The sequence below is a fragment of the Scylla paramamosain genome, chromosome 37, assembly GCF_035594125.1.
Source record: "Scylla paramamosain isolate STU-SP2022 chromosome 37, ASM3559412v1, whole genome shotgun sequence".
Taxonomy (NCBI): Eukaryota; Metazoa; Arthropoda; class Malacostraca; order Decapoda; family Portunidae; genus Scylla; species Scylla paramamosain.
Window position 1 is genome coordinate 5,565,001 of NC_087187.1, and position 13,846 is coordinate 5,578,846.

The 13,846-nt window shown below is 46.3% G+C and overlaps 2 protein-coding genes across 3 annotated transcripts in view; one reads left to right on the plus strand and one right to left on the minus strand.

Moving 5' to 3' along the window:
- The window catches only part of LOC135091422 (leucine-rich repeats and immunoglobulin-like domains protein 3), a 34,234-nt gene extending 27,552 nt beyond the window's left edge, over window positions 1–6,682 (plus strand). The window contains exons 7-12 of the mRNA XM_063989063.1: window positions 135–278; window positions 584–727; window positions 934–2,014; window positions 3,137–3,335; window positions 3,676–4,125; window positions 4,302–6,682. Of these exons, the coding sequence (XP_063845133.1) occupies window positions 135–278; window positions 584–727; window positions 934–2,014; window positions 3,137–3,335; window positions 3,676–4,125; window positions 4,302–4,855 (2,572 nt within the window). The 3' untranslated portion in view covers window positions 4,856–6,682. The remainder of the gene's footprint in view (window positions 1–134; window positions 279–583; window positions 728–933; window positions 2,015–3,136; window positions 3,336–3,675; window positions 4,126–4,301) is intronic.
- An 855-nt stretch (window positions 6,683–7,537) lies between these two features.
- Window positions 7,538–13,172, minus strand: LOC135091423 (uncharacterized). Of its 2 annotated transcripts, none has more exons than XM_063989065.1 (5): window positions 12,944–13,172; window positions 10,374–11,242; window positions 10,005–10,253; window positions 9,522–9,617; window positions 7,538–9,141 (listed from the first exon to the last, which is right to left on the minus strand). In XM_063989065.1, exons 2-5 carry the CDS (start codon window positions 11,178–11,180, stop codon window positions 8,968–8,970), a joined length of 1,326 nt encoding a protein of 441 aa, XP_063845135.1. In that variant the 5' UTR covers window positions 11,181–11,242; window positions 12,944–13,172; the 3' UTR covers window positions 7,538–8,967. The 2 variants fall into 2 exon arrangements, with proteins under 2 accessions (XP_063845135.1, XP_063845134.1); XM_063989064.1 differs by having other exon boundaries at window positions 12,984–13,166.
- Window positions 13,173–13,846: the final 674 nt, after the last annotated feature.

The following is a 13,846-nucleotide window of genomic DNA, read 5'->3' on the forward strand; positions in this document are numbered from 1 at the left end:
CACTCCTACTCTTTCTTTATGTTCAGGACACGTGAAACAGGACAGGGAGGAAGACAAATACTGATATCTTCCCTTTACTAACCTATACTGACATTCCTTCCCCTTACTGACCCTGTGTTCCTTTGTGTGGTCAGGTACCTGGACTTCAACAACATTACCACAATATCCAAGGGTCTGCTGTTTGATCTCAAGTCCCTGGCTCACCTCTCCCTCAAGTCCAACCAGATTCACTCCATCCGCTCCGACACGTGGCAGTCGACCAAGCGGCTCATCTCCCTGTGAGTCTGCCAGGGTGTATTGCGGTGTGTTGGGGTGTGTCATGTGTCAGGTGTTGCATTTTTACTGGATTGAGTCAACTTACAGATGTCTTTCAGTATCCTGTCTTCTGTTTTTTAGGTGTTTTGATGTGTGCTTTTTAGGTGTTTTGATGTATGCTGGGATATTTTAGTGGGGGTAAGAAGCTGTTTAGTTGTGTTGAGTGATGTGTTTATTGTGTATTGGGGTATTTACACTGTCTTAAGGTGATAATGATAACAACTGTGATGATAACCATGAATGATGTGTGTTTTGTGTTGGTGTGCAGGGACCTGAGTCACAACCGGCTGGTGGTGCTGCGGGAGGCCACCTTCAATGGCCTGGACCACCTCACCTCCCTCTGGCTTTCCAACAACCACCTGGCCCACATGGAGCGCACTGCATTCAAGGCCACACCCAGCCTCGTCAGCCTGTGAGTACACCGCCTGCTGCTCCGCTAGTCAGGCTGAGGGAGAGTTGCTTGCTGATGCCCATTACCTGTTTTCATTTTGTTGTGGTTGTTATTCTTGTAGGTGTGATAGTGAGGCTTATTTGGTACTCTTATTTTATGCTTGATTTCTGTTAAATCTAATCACATCAGTTTCTTGTAATATTTCAAATGTACCACTCGACCTGCAGTGACCTGAGCTACAATGACCTGCGGTGGAGTGTGGAGGACAACAGTGAAGTGTTCAGCAGTCTGGTGCACCTGGAAAGCCTCTCGTTGGCACACAACAACATTGAGACCATCCATGTGGAAACCTTCCGTCCCATGGTGTCCCTCGCCAGCCTGGACCTGAAGGGCAACCAACTGCGCACGCTGCCCCACAACCCTTTCTTGGGGTTGGAGCACCTCAGCTCTGTGGCACTCAACACCTCTAGTCTGGTGTGTGACTGCCACCTGTCCTGGCTTCCCAGCTGGCTTGCCTACATCAACAACTCCTCCACTGCTCCACCCTCCACCGTGGAGTGCAAGTACCCGCCTTCCCTCAAGGGGCGTCGTGTTACCTCCCTCAAGGGCATGGACTTCAGCTGTGACTCCTCACCACGGCCAATCATCAGCCACTCCCCAGTGGATCGCGTGGTGCTGCATAGCACCAATGTCACCCTGGCCTGTGTGGCGCATGCCGGCATCAGCGACTCCCAGGCAAAGTTCCTGTGGCGCAAGAACAACCAGCTGCTGGTGGACTTCCCCATCACCACCACAGAGCAGGTGGTGACCGTGGAGGGTCGTGTGCTGCACAACATCACCTCGCGCCTCCTCCTCTCCAACGTGTCGGAGCAGGACAGCGGCGAGTACCAGTGCGTCGTGCGCAACGACTTTGGAGCAAGCTACTCACGCCGTGCCCACATCCAGGTGCACATCTACCCCTACTTCACCAAGCGTCCAGCCAGCGTGGCCGTGCGCATCGGAGAGGTGGCCAAGCTTGAGTGTGCAGCCAGCGGCTCTCCATCCCCAGAGATCTCCCTGCTCAAGGATGGCGGTGAGGACTTCCCGGCAGCACGGGAGCGTCGCATCCACGTGCTGTCCAATGAGACGCTCTTCTTCATCAAGCCAGTGACACCACACGATGAGGGTGTCTACACCTGCCGTGCCACCAACGTTGCCGGCATGGCCTCAGTTGACGCCCGACTCACCGTCAGGCAGATCCCAGAATTCACCAAGCGACCCAAGGATGAGGTGGCCATACTGGGCCACAACACTGTCCTGGAGTGTCAGGTGAGAACTTTGACCTGCACACACACACACACACACACACACACACACACACACACACACACACACACACACACACACACACACACACACACACACACACACACACACACACGCACACACACACTAAATCCTATCTCTCCATATGTCAAAACTCATTGGCTCCAGACAGCATTACAAATCAGCTGTGGAAGCAAGCTTTTCTTCCACCTATTTATCTTCACTCTTTGGAATATTGATCTGCTTTCTAGTTTTACTCTCCTGCCCTGAGTATATTATTAGTATTCAGTGCATTTTTTTTTTTTTTTTTTTTTTTTTTTTGTCTGGTGTGAATTTATAGATGTGTGTGTGTGTGTGTGCAGGTGGTAGGGGTGTGTGGGTGTGTTGCATCATGGGTATTTTAGTTCCTCCTGGCGGCCTTTCAGACACCAGCTGATATTTTGTTATACGCAGTGCTGACTCATGGCAGCCCCGCCCACTTTGTACCTATGAATAGTGAGTTAAATGTGCAGCCACAGCCTGCCCACACACACACACACACACACACACACACACACACACACACACACACACACACACACACACACACACACACACAAAGGGGGCCAGATTTATGGGTTCAGCATCTGCCAATAAAAGTTTAGTTAACTGTTTCAGTATTTGAAGAACAAAGGTCAGTGGAGACTCACTCAGTGACATATCACAACATTCAAACATCACTATTTCTTTTTAGTATATGCCACAAAACTGTTCTTTTTCCAAGCATGAGTGGTGTGGTGCCTGACGGAAAATAAAATTGTAAGAATACAAGTTAGTGCAAAAGAAATGGAGGAGGAGAAAAGGTGAAACATCTGTAATTGTATCCCCAGGAGTTACTAGAGAGAGAGAGCCACTGTGCCCAGGACTTCTTACCACCATCTCAACACACACACACACACACACACACTCACCATATCATCTCCCTTAATTTTTTGTGGTTAACTTTTTTGAGATTCAATTGTAAAATACAAAATTTTGCATTTATAGATTGGGAGAAAGGATAAAAAGTAATGTATCTTGTATTGTTGGTGAAGTGTCCCAGCCAACACAATGAGCTGACCACACCTGTGATTTGCTGCACCACAGGGCACCGGTCTCCCCGTCCCCAAGCTGACCTGGAGCAAGAATGGTGAGGTGCTGCAGAACGGTGGCCACTACCTGCTGGTGGATGACAGCCAGTTCCTGCTGATCAAGGAGACCCGCCTGGAGGACCTTGGCACCTACACCTGCGAGCTGACCAACATCCTCGGCACCACGCGGGAGCACATCAACCTGTCCCTCCGAGGTGACTACTGACACACACACACACACACACATGCACACTGATATTCATATACAGTTGGCCAAGGAGGCAATGCTTTATTGTGCAAAATGTTTAAGAAAAATCAATACCAGACAACTATCCCCAGCCATCAAATCCCTGCCCCTGTTCTTTGCAGAGCTCTACACATAAAGCATCACATTGATCCATATACTAATTCTCATTTGGTTCATAGATGTGAAGCTCATTGGACTTTGTGCTAAGACTTCTTTGGACAGCTGTGTATTTGAAATAAGACAGATACAGATTGTGTTTGCCTTGTTCACCACTACAGGACACTCCTCTGACCCCGCTCTTGTTACAGACTCGCCCACAAGTGGCAGCACCACCACAGGCATCGTGGTGATTGCAGTAGTGTGCTGTGTGGTGCTGACTTCCCTCGTGTGGGTGGTGATCATCCACCAGACCAGGAAGCGCACCCAGTCAGCAAGTAGCCTGACCAGCCCTGCTGGCTACCCAAGTGACAAGGGTGCCCTGGCTCGCTACCCCACCCCTCAGCACCATGCCCTGGCCGCCCACCACCACCTCACCTCAGAGTTGATGCACAACATGACACCGCTGCTTGGAGGTGCCACCGAGGGCTACCCCAGTGGCCAGGACAGCGGCTCTGAGCACTCTAGTGGGAAGGACTCCGGGACTGGGGACTCAGCACAGCGCTCCAATGAGGACCTCCTTCCCCTGGATTTCAATAGGCCAGGACTGCGGCGCTCCCTCATTATCTGCTCAGACTCAAGAGGTTCACCAGTCATGAGGGGTGAGTGACAAGGCATGTCCTGTGTGTGTGTGTGTGTGTGTGTGTGTGTGTGTGTGTGTGTGTGTGTGTGTGTGTGTGTGGCCCATATAAAACCAAGCACTTCCATAAACTAGTTAGTAATACCCAGCAGTACTGGTGCACACTTCCCAGTCTAACCTTGTGTTCTCTGTCTCCAGGTGTGAATGGCATGGGTGTTGGGGGTGGAGGAGAACCCGTGGGTTGTGAGGAGGTGCTGGGCCGGCCAGTCCTCTCCACCTTCAGTCCACAGCATCTCTCCCCCAGCAGCTACAGCCCCTCTGGCCACTACACTGCCAGCCTCAGGCGAGGCTCAAACTCTCGTCTGCTGCCTGTGTCCTCCCCTGTCACCCCTTCCTCCACCCTGTCTCGTGGGCCCTCCCTCCCCTACCAGCCAAGACCATGCTCCCCATACCAATCAGCCTCTGGCTCTCCCTCCTCCTCTGAGGCTCATAGCAGAGGTAGTCCCCTGGCTCAGCGACATTCCCCCGATGGTGGGGATGCCATAGATGAGGGCCAGGGGTACAGCTTGCACCAACAGGCCAACGGTGACCTGCCCTGTGTGCACAGCGGCGAGGGAAATGCCGTGCGCAGCCCCCGGGCATCCGTGTCCAGTGCCAGTGACCGCAGGAGCGAGCTGGACCTCAGGATGGACATGCCAGAGGTTCAGTTCCTTGGCCAAGTGCATGGCAGCCGTGTCCTGGAGGGGAGATAATGGCCGTTGGGTCGGTGGGAAGGGTGGCCGCCTGCTGCCCTCCCCACTCATGTAGGCATTCCTCAAGCTAGTGAACAGTGTGAAGAGGTTTTGTAAGTGCATTATCTGTATAAAGAAAGCATCCAAATGTGTGTACATACTTGTATATATATGTATGAGTAAAGCTGGACTTTATGTATGCAGATATCAACTGTTTGAGACAGTTCAGACTGCACAAGACAGGCAGCAGCATCAAGGCTGTCAGGTGCTGGGCTGGTGCTGTAGTTTCTCAAGTGCTGCCATCTGGAGTGCTGGAGTCCCTTTTTGGGAAGCCCCAGTGATCTGAAGACAACTAAGCCACACTCACTCAGCCACTTACAGTCAGCAACTCTCATTATATAGGAGAAGGTGTACCATGGGCACATGACCCTGGAGCAGCATTAGCAGCAGCAGCAGTGTGTGGAACAGAGGCCCAGCCCTGATGGAAAGGAATAATGGGGTTGGTGTCAAGCTGTGGGAGCACAAAGCAGAGGTGGCAGCTACCAGGCATGACAAGAGTGCATGATGAAGTGTGGAGGTTTCCTGCAGCCTGTCCAAACCTGGTGGCACTCTCCCTTTTCCCTCGGCCTCTGCCTGAAAGGAATCCAGCACCACACTGACAACTGGAGGGACTTCCTCCCAGTGTCCAAAGGGAACAGAGTTGCACATGCATTATTCGTTGGAAATGTGTTCCGTCCCCAAGGTCTTGCCACAGCATGATGCTTTTAAGTGTGAGGATGACACAAGGCAACTCACAGCAGTACCAGCAGTACTAAAATTGCCCTCCAAAAAACATTTTCAAATCAAAATTGAAAATCCCTCCCCTAAGAGATGTCTGTGCCTCACCAGCTGGAATGGAGACATCCACAAGGCTGCAGCGCTGCACTGGCTGTGTGCTGTGTTGGTGCACTGGCTGGCCACCTCATACACTCTAGCCAAGCTGAGGCGGGGATGAGGGAGCCCCAGTGCACCAATGCATTGTTGTTTGTAGGTTTAATTTTATTACATCATAGCTGAAAAAAAATAATGTGTGTTCCTTGTCTACTTAGAATATTTTTATATTGATTTTAAATTACTTAGGAACATATCTTTTGCTTCGTAGGAAGAACTGTGCAGTTGCTTCGTAATGTAGTGACACTGTCCTGTGGAAAAGGCATCTGTAGAGCTGCTATTGTGCCAGCATTGTACCAACATTGTGTGTATGTGTGTGTGTGTGTGTGTGTGTGAGAGCGCGTGCGTGTGTGAGAGCGCGTGCGTGTGTGTCCAGCCTCCTCTTGTCGTAGAGCACTGCAATGTTTGTTCCTAACAGTGGTCAAGTTCAAATACTGCAAGTCTGTGTTGTGACGTAGGTTAATGAGGTGTGCTGAGCGCAGCGTCGTGGTTACTTCACGCATTTACTGACACTTGAGAAACTATTGTACATTTAAGTCGACCTCAAACTAGTCACCTTCTGACGTAAGCAGTTACTATGTCACAACCTCCTCTCGCAGCAGCTTCTCCTCACCCGAGACAGCAGGGTGCAGGCAGCTCCCACCACACCCTGGCAGGGCCTTCTTCAGGGACTTGTTCAAAGCTGAAAATGTAATGTAGTCTGAAGGCTCAGAATGTCATACCTTCTGTAGCCTTTGTTCCTTCCTTTCTTCCTTCCTTCCTGTAGTTGTTTTACAATTTTTTTTTTTTTTTGTGTCCTTTTCTCCATGTCTGTTTACATTCATTACCATTCCTTCTCTCTCTCTCTCTCTCTCTCTCTCTCTCTCTCTCTCTCTCTCTCTCTCTCTCTCTCTCTCTCTCTCTCTCTCTCTCTCTCTCTCTCTCTCTCTTTATGACCTAAGAAAGATCTCGGGTAAATTTTCACAACTTACACACCCACACACACACACACCACACACACACACACACACACACACACACACACACACACACACACACACACACACACACACACACACACACACACACAGCCTTCCCCCCCTGCCTGGGTCTGGGTTCCCTCCCACATTGCTTCCCGTGTGGAAAAAACACCCCAGGGTGATTGGACATTGTTCTAAATACTGATTGTTATCGCCGTTGCCTTTTTAACATTTATTTACTAGCAAGTAATGAATTGTATTTTTATTAGTAGAATTATTGTTGTTGTTATTATTATTATTATTATTATTATTATTATTATTATTATTATTATTATTATTATTATTATTATTATTGTCCTGGAAAGCAAATGTGCAGTTTTTATATATCAGGTTATGATTTTGTATATGATTTTATATGTATTTATTATCTTCACTCACCCGTTGGCACAAATTACGTTGAACAAGATTACTGAGCTGTTATTATTATTATTAGATATATTTAATTGTTTTGTATTATGATTTTTATTAAAGTATATTGAACATATCAGTACAACTCCTGGTTTGATAAAAGAATGAATTCAGTAAATGATAATATATAAGTGTAGGACTTCCAGCATGTCAGCATGTCTATGGTAAAGATTAATAATGTTATATTCTTAGGTTAGTATGGTACAGAAAAGAAAATACAGCAAGTTTTCCAAAAGTCGTAGTAATAGAAGAAAATGGAATGACTAACGTAGCCTAATTGGATTGGTGTGAGGCTTCTGACATGGTTGTGACATATTAACCGTTAATTGTAATGTCAAATCTTACCTTGTTCCTTTTTTTTTTTTTTTTTTTTTTTTTTTTTTTTTTTACGTGTACATATCTATTTTGTTGATCCGTTAACAATTTATATAATATTTTGTACAGCCCAAAACTGCGAACGTGATGTCTCCTGTTGGCATCTGTCACCCTTTCCCCTTTGTATCTGTCTGTTTCTCTTGTCTCTGTCTGTTACCCATCTCTCCCTCCTCCCCTCACCCCGTCTCTTCCTGCAAGCCGCAAGACATCGAAGACATCCCTGGCAGCTGTCTGTGCTGAGGGATACTAACTATTTAAGTTATTAAGAATCCTCCTCTGCAGCCTCTCCCTTTCATTAATAAAACTGTGTATATGAAAGGTGTGTCATTCACCTCACCTGTCTCACCAACCACCTCAATCATGGTAAGCCAGGTGGGCGGCTTAAGAAGTGAAGCTAATACTCTTAAGGTTTACACATCAATGCTGTTACACTATTGACATGAAGCATAAGTGTAGCATCATCACCAGTTTCCTTAACATCTTTTCCTTTTTGGGATTGGATAATTTATGAGTCTCCCTATTTGTGCAGTTGTTGCAGGTGGTAAATGTAACTTCTTTTTTTTATGGAGGGACACTGGCAAAGGGTAACAAAAATCCGAAAAAAAAAAAAAGCCCACTGAGATGCCAGTCCCAGAAAAATGTCCAAAGCAGTAGTCAAAAAATTGAAGGATATCCTTACGTGTCTTGAAACCTCCCTCTAGAAGGAATTCAAGTCATAGGAAAGTGGAAATACAGAAGCAGACAGGGAGTTCCAGAGTTTACCAGAGAAAGGGATGAATGATTGAGAATACTGGTTAACTCTTGCACTGGAGAGGTGGAAATGCACACACTAATACTTTATCCTGACAAACTAAGTATTTGTTTTATGATGTTTGTTGAGTATCTTCATTCTCAGCAAACATGACACATCAGGGGTGAGTCTGCTGCAGCATCTCCTTTCCACTGTGAGTTGTATCCCTTCTGAAGCCTTATGGAAACACGGAGAAGCTGATCTGAAGGCCTTGGGATAAACTGGTCACAAGAGGTTCCTGAGGACTAAAGTCTGGCAGGTCACTACAAGTAGATGTGAGCCATACATTATCAATCAGGCATCACCAAGACATGTATATTTCCATGGGTTGCCATTATCCTGTCTCTAAACATACATTCTCCTGTAGCTCACATTCCACATCTCATACCATTCTGTAACCCATGTAATCTATTTGGAGCTTTATCAATCTATGAAGCTCCAAATGAAGATACGCAAAAATGCTTAAGTGGTGTCAACTCACACAGAGGGCAAGATAAAACACCTCAGTACATTGACACGTATAATTATATTAAGAGACGAGATAAAAAAAAGTTCAGCATCATACATATTGAACAGCAGTTTCATAACAAAAACTGTAGAAATGAATGAACTCAACTTGTGTCCATAGTGTCCTCCTCCTCCTCATCTTCCTCCGAGTCTTCCTCCAGCTCCTCCTCGACGTCCTGGTCAGGCTCCTCCTTCTCAATGTACGGTCCAAGCTCCTCCATCAACTCCTGCATGTGCTCCACCAGCTGGCTGTCCTCACAGGGAGTCTCAGAGTGCACCTACAAAACCACAACACTCACATCACTGGCTGCTCATGTCTTCAAGCAATGCTACTTCAGATGATACTTGATGTTGCTCAAAATATCTATGTCAAACTCCATATTTTCAAATACTTAAGTATCTCATTTTGACTAGTTTGGACTCAAGTACAAGTTATTAGGGATTTCTGAGTGTTTTCCAAATTCCTGTCATAGCTTAACAGGTTCTAAAGGAAGTTACTATGGTTTTCAAGGATGTGTCAATGATTTTAGTGATAACTTGACAAAGATTCAGAATCATCAATGGTAAAACAAATCCATGAAAATAAGATAAATCAACATCATCTCATTACTAAATATAAACACAACCTCAACACCACCACACACCAGCCACCACTCACCTTCAGGGCACGGTGCAGGCAGTACTGGGCAGCCTCACGCTGCTCCTCCCCCTGTAGGTAGTGGCTCCACCCCATGAGGTACCACACGTCCACCACCTGCACCACCACCAGAGGGTAGGACAGCAGTAAATTTGTGGAGAATAAGAGAAGCTTTTTTTTTTCTTTCTTTCTTTTTAGGGAGAACTGAATAAATGAGTTTTATGAGTTGGCCAACCTCATAGTCGTATAAGAAAATAAATACATAAGGAAAAGATTAAGAACATGGACAGGAAAATACTTATACAGCTTTTATATCCAACTATAGTTAAAAAATCAACAGTTTCAAAACCCACATCAATGCTCACCATGAACAACAGGTTTCTCCAGGACTATACACTGCTGCACCAAAATAAGCATAAGAAACACCAGGAACTTCCCACTCAAAAATATGTCTTAGGTATTAAAGCCACCAATACAGCAGCAACCAGGCAGTCACGTCCTCACCTCGTCATCCTCCTCAGTAAGCCCCTCCAGCACCTCTACAGCAGACTTGTGGTCCTCAACCTCAATAAGAATGCGGGCTGTGGTGAGGCGTGTGGCATAGGACAGTGGACACACCTCCACAGGGTCAAAACTTCCGGTGGCAGCCTTGCCCTCCCTCACGGCTCTGTATTGGGGCAGCCACACCTCCAGGGACTGTGCTATGTACTTCTTGGCCTCCTCCACCTCTTGTTTCACCAGGAGGAAACTTGCCTGTGTAAGTGAGTGGAAAAAAGAGTTAAAGCAGGAGGGAGGCTTGTGAGGGAAGAGTTAAGAATGAAATAATGATTAACTGGTGTGTTGATCAAGACAAACAAGCAAGCCAAGACTCACCATGTGCTGGAAAGCTTCAGGATTGCTTGGGTCCACCTCGATGGCCTTCAAGATGTTGGCCCGGCACGCCTCCTCTGCCTCCTCCTCGTCACACAAGTCTGTCATGAAGAGCTCTGCCACCGAACAATAGGCCGTGGACATCTGCCGCACCAGCCCTGCCCTCTCATCCTGCTGGGGACCCAGGGAAGAGGCAGAGGTGCTGCCTCTGCTGGCCCCTGCTTCAGCCTCAGCTGGGCACAAGTTTTCATTCCCCTCGTCCAGCATGGGATCCCTGGGCTCAGTCTTCACCGTGACTGCCGCCACTCCGCTGCTTTCTGTGGATGTGCCATTTCTGCCACTGTCGTCCTGCATTGTCATGTCCACTGGCTCGCCGGCCTCCTCAGCTTTCTTCACCACTGGCAGACTCAACACCTTCCTGGTGAGGATCTCAATGCCTTTCTGGTAGCACTGCAGGGCCTCCCGCCCCTCCATCAGCTGGGCCATGGACATGTACTTCTCATGGCCGCCCTCAGGCTGCACCGTTATGGCCCTGCCCAGGCAGTGCCGTGCCCCATCAAGATTCCCCACTTCCAGGCACAGGCTGGCTGAGGTCTCCAGCACGGCCACGTTGTCCGGCTCTTTCTTGAGGGCCGTGTGGCACAGTGTCTGAGCTGTCTCATACTGGAAGCTGTCAATTTCTTCCTGTGCTGCCGCCAGCAACTCCTCCACACTCAGACTCTCCAGGTCCGCCTTAGCAGCCATCCTCCTCCGCAACAATGCTGCTGCTCTCCTCTTCCTCTTGCGTGCAGCTGTTGCAGGCTTCCCCATCCTGGTGGTGGTGGTGGTGGTGGCAGCAGCTGCAGTTGTAGTGGTGGTGGTGGCAGCTGTGACTGTGGAAGTATGAATTTACAGTTAGATATTTCCTGAAAGCCTTTGTTCATACAATTAATTATTGCTTTTCTTACTCATTTTAGGTTTTTACAATGCAGAGGCTTTAATAGGAATAATGTAAGAAACACCTTCACTAATGCTGGAATGAAGAAATAACGTCATTTAATCTGAAAACACCTCCTGAAGCTAAGCCGTGTGTGACAATCTCTTTTCTTTACTCTCCTGCACACAGCTCCCACATTTAACACCTTCCTTTCTTTCCTCTGCCTCCTGCAGCTCTCTGGTCTCCTCTGCCAGCCACTGCTGTAGCCAGGCTGGGGACATGTGACTCTAAGAGAGGGGGGAAAGGGGGACAGCGTGGGGGTTCTAGATCACCCTACTCTAAGGTGATCATTATGTGAGCATTCAGGATAATACTGAAATAACATTAATGTCTCCATCTGAGGGCTACATCAGGTTTAAATTAATTCACTAAACTAATTTCATTGCTGATCCTTTATTTGTGTCACAATAAAAAAAAAAAAAGTATACCATAATATTTCTGTCCAGAAATAAATGATCAAAATTTGTAAATTACTAAGCTAAGTTTACTTCCATAATCTGAATATCAATAGAATGAAGACAAGAGTGAGAATCACAGACAAAGGAACACACTGGATTCAAGAAAGCAGCCTTCCCTCCACAACCCATAACACACAATGGTTATTCTTTATATCATAAGTCTGTGTTGCGTGCAATGCCAAAATTTACACATTAAGCAGGACACACTGTGGCCTTGCCGTTAATATAAAAGTCTTTCTGTGGACGAGTCTGACATGGCTGTCATGTTCCCAGAATGTGCTGAGTCTTTGATTTTTTTCCAAGTCCAGCCAGCTCCACACCACTCTCTCAATCAGTAGTGTGTGTGTGTGTGTGTGTGTGTGTGTGTGTGTGTGTGTGTGTGTGTGTGTGTGTGTGTGTGTGTGTGTCTGTGTCAGTATGTTGGTTTCCAGTATGGAATGGTGCATGCTCACTCAAATGTCTTTGTTCAGCCAATGCGAGCTGTCGTTTTAATGACATATTAGAATGCCACCAAATGTCATTTTCATTTCTGGCCAATGTCAATGACTTTCATTCAATCACCAGGGGTGTACATGCTGCCCGTGACAGTCAGCCGGCTACCCACAATGGTGCTCAGTGTCACAATGGTCACTAAGTGCAGTGGGTGCAAATTAAGTACTGGGATTTTATTGTTTAGTTCCATAAGCAAGACACTTGTGTATGGATTTCTTAAGACAGCACAGTGTTGTGCTGAAATCAGCCTGTGCTGAGCAATTGGTGGCACCAGCACCTTTTAAGGAGGTCGACCAACCACAGCCTGGACTTTCCACTTCCTATTAAGGTATAAGGTAAAGTCAGGTCAGGTTAGGAAGTTTGGAGTGAACCACTGTAAAGAATCGCCCCCATAATCCCCCAGCCTCACCAATCCCCAGTCTCCAAAGCACACTCCCTTTCCTCCACCCACAACCTAACAAATCTCCAATTCTCAACATTCTCAGCCTCCCCAACCCTCAACCTCCCAAAAACCCTCAAAGCCCCAAGCTCCCCACCCTTCAATCCCCAGCTCCCCAACACACCACCCTTCCCCAACCCAACAAAACCCCAAACCCCAACAGTGACAGCCTCCTCTGACCACAACACAAACCCAAAGAATTTTTTACCTTCTTCCTCACATTTGGCGAATCCATGAGCATCACCCACCTGCAGAAGCGTTGCCTGGATGCCCCGCCCACCTGTGCTGGCCAGGATAAGTAATGCAAGGCCAGGTGAGGTGGTTAATTAAGGCTGGGGAGATTGTTATTGTTGCACGTGTTGCCTTCCAGCTGACTGCTCCCCACCACAGCCTAAATAAACAAAGCTGGCAAATATTTCACTGGTTACCTTACGGATTTTTCAATGCTATTAGTTATTATGAAGGAGTTTTTTAATAGCATAGAGAATTTGTGGCTGAAAGTTGATTTAATAAGAGTGGAATTCAAACAGTAATTGGGTTTCTATCCCGGTGTTATTTCCAATTTGTTTGACTTAAAATTTTAGCAATATATATATATTTTTTTTTATTATTTCTCAATATAATCTACTTTTCTCCCAGTAATGTTGTAACTAAAAGATTAATGAAAAATAAGTCATGCTTTCTTATTATCAAATACTCTTTCTAATCGTTGTGTGCAATTGTTCTAGATTTACTTTTATTCTACCTCAAAATTTTGTAATATAAATACATCTATTCTTTTGTCAATATAATTAATTTTTCATATGACGCCTGAATGAAAAATAAGTAATGCTTGCTTGTTATCAATTATTTCTCTTAATTCCTGCGTGCAATAGCTCTTTGTTTGACATTTATTCTACTAAAAAATTTAGGATATAAATGCACCAGTTCTTTTGCTAATATAATAAATTTTCTCTAATATCATCAAAATGAAAAATAAGTCATGGTTGTAAATTATTCTCTTTATCCACATTCACAGTTGGCCTTAATTTGGTTTTAATCTGCTCCAATATTTTTTTTTTATGTAAATACACCCATTATTTTGCTGATATAGTAATTTTATCACCATGTT

Coding starts and splice junctions, on each gene's coding strand:
- LOC135091423 (XM_063989065.1), bottom strand. CDS start 11,180: ATGGGGAAGCCTGCAACAGCTGCACGCAAGAGGAAGAGGAGAGCAGCA. Junction 10,254..10,373: donor CTGAAGCTTTCCAGCACATG/GTGAGTCTTGGC, acceptor TCACTTACACAG/GCAAGTTTCCTCCTGGTGAA. Junction 9,618..10,004: donor TTACTGAGGAGGATGACGAG/GTGAGGACGTGA, acceptor GTGGTGGTGCAG/GTGGTGGACGTGTGGTACCT.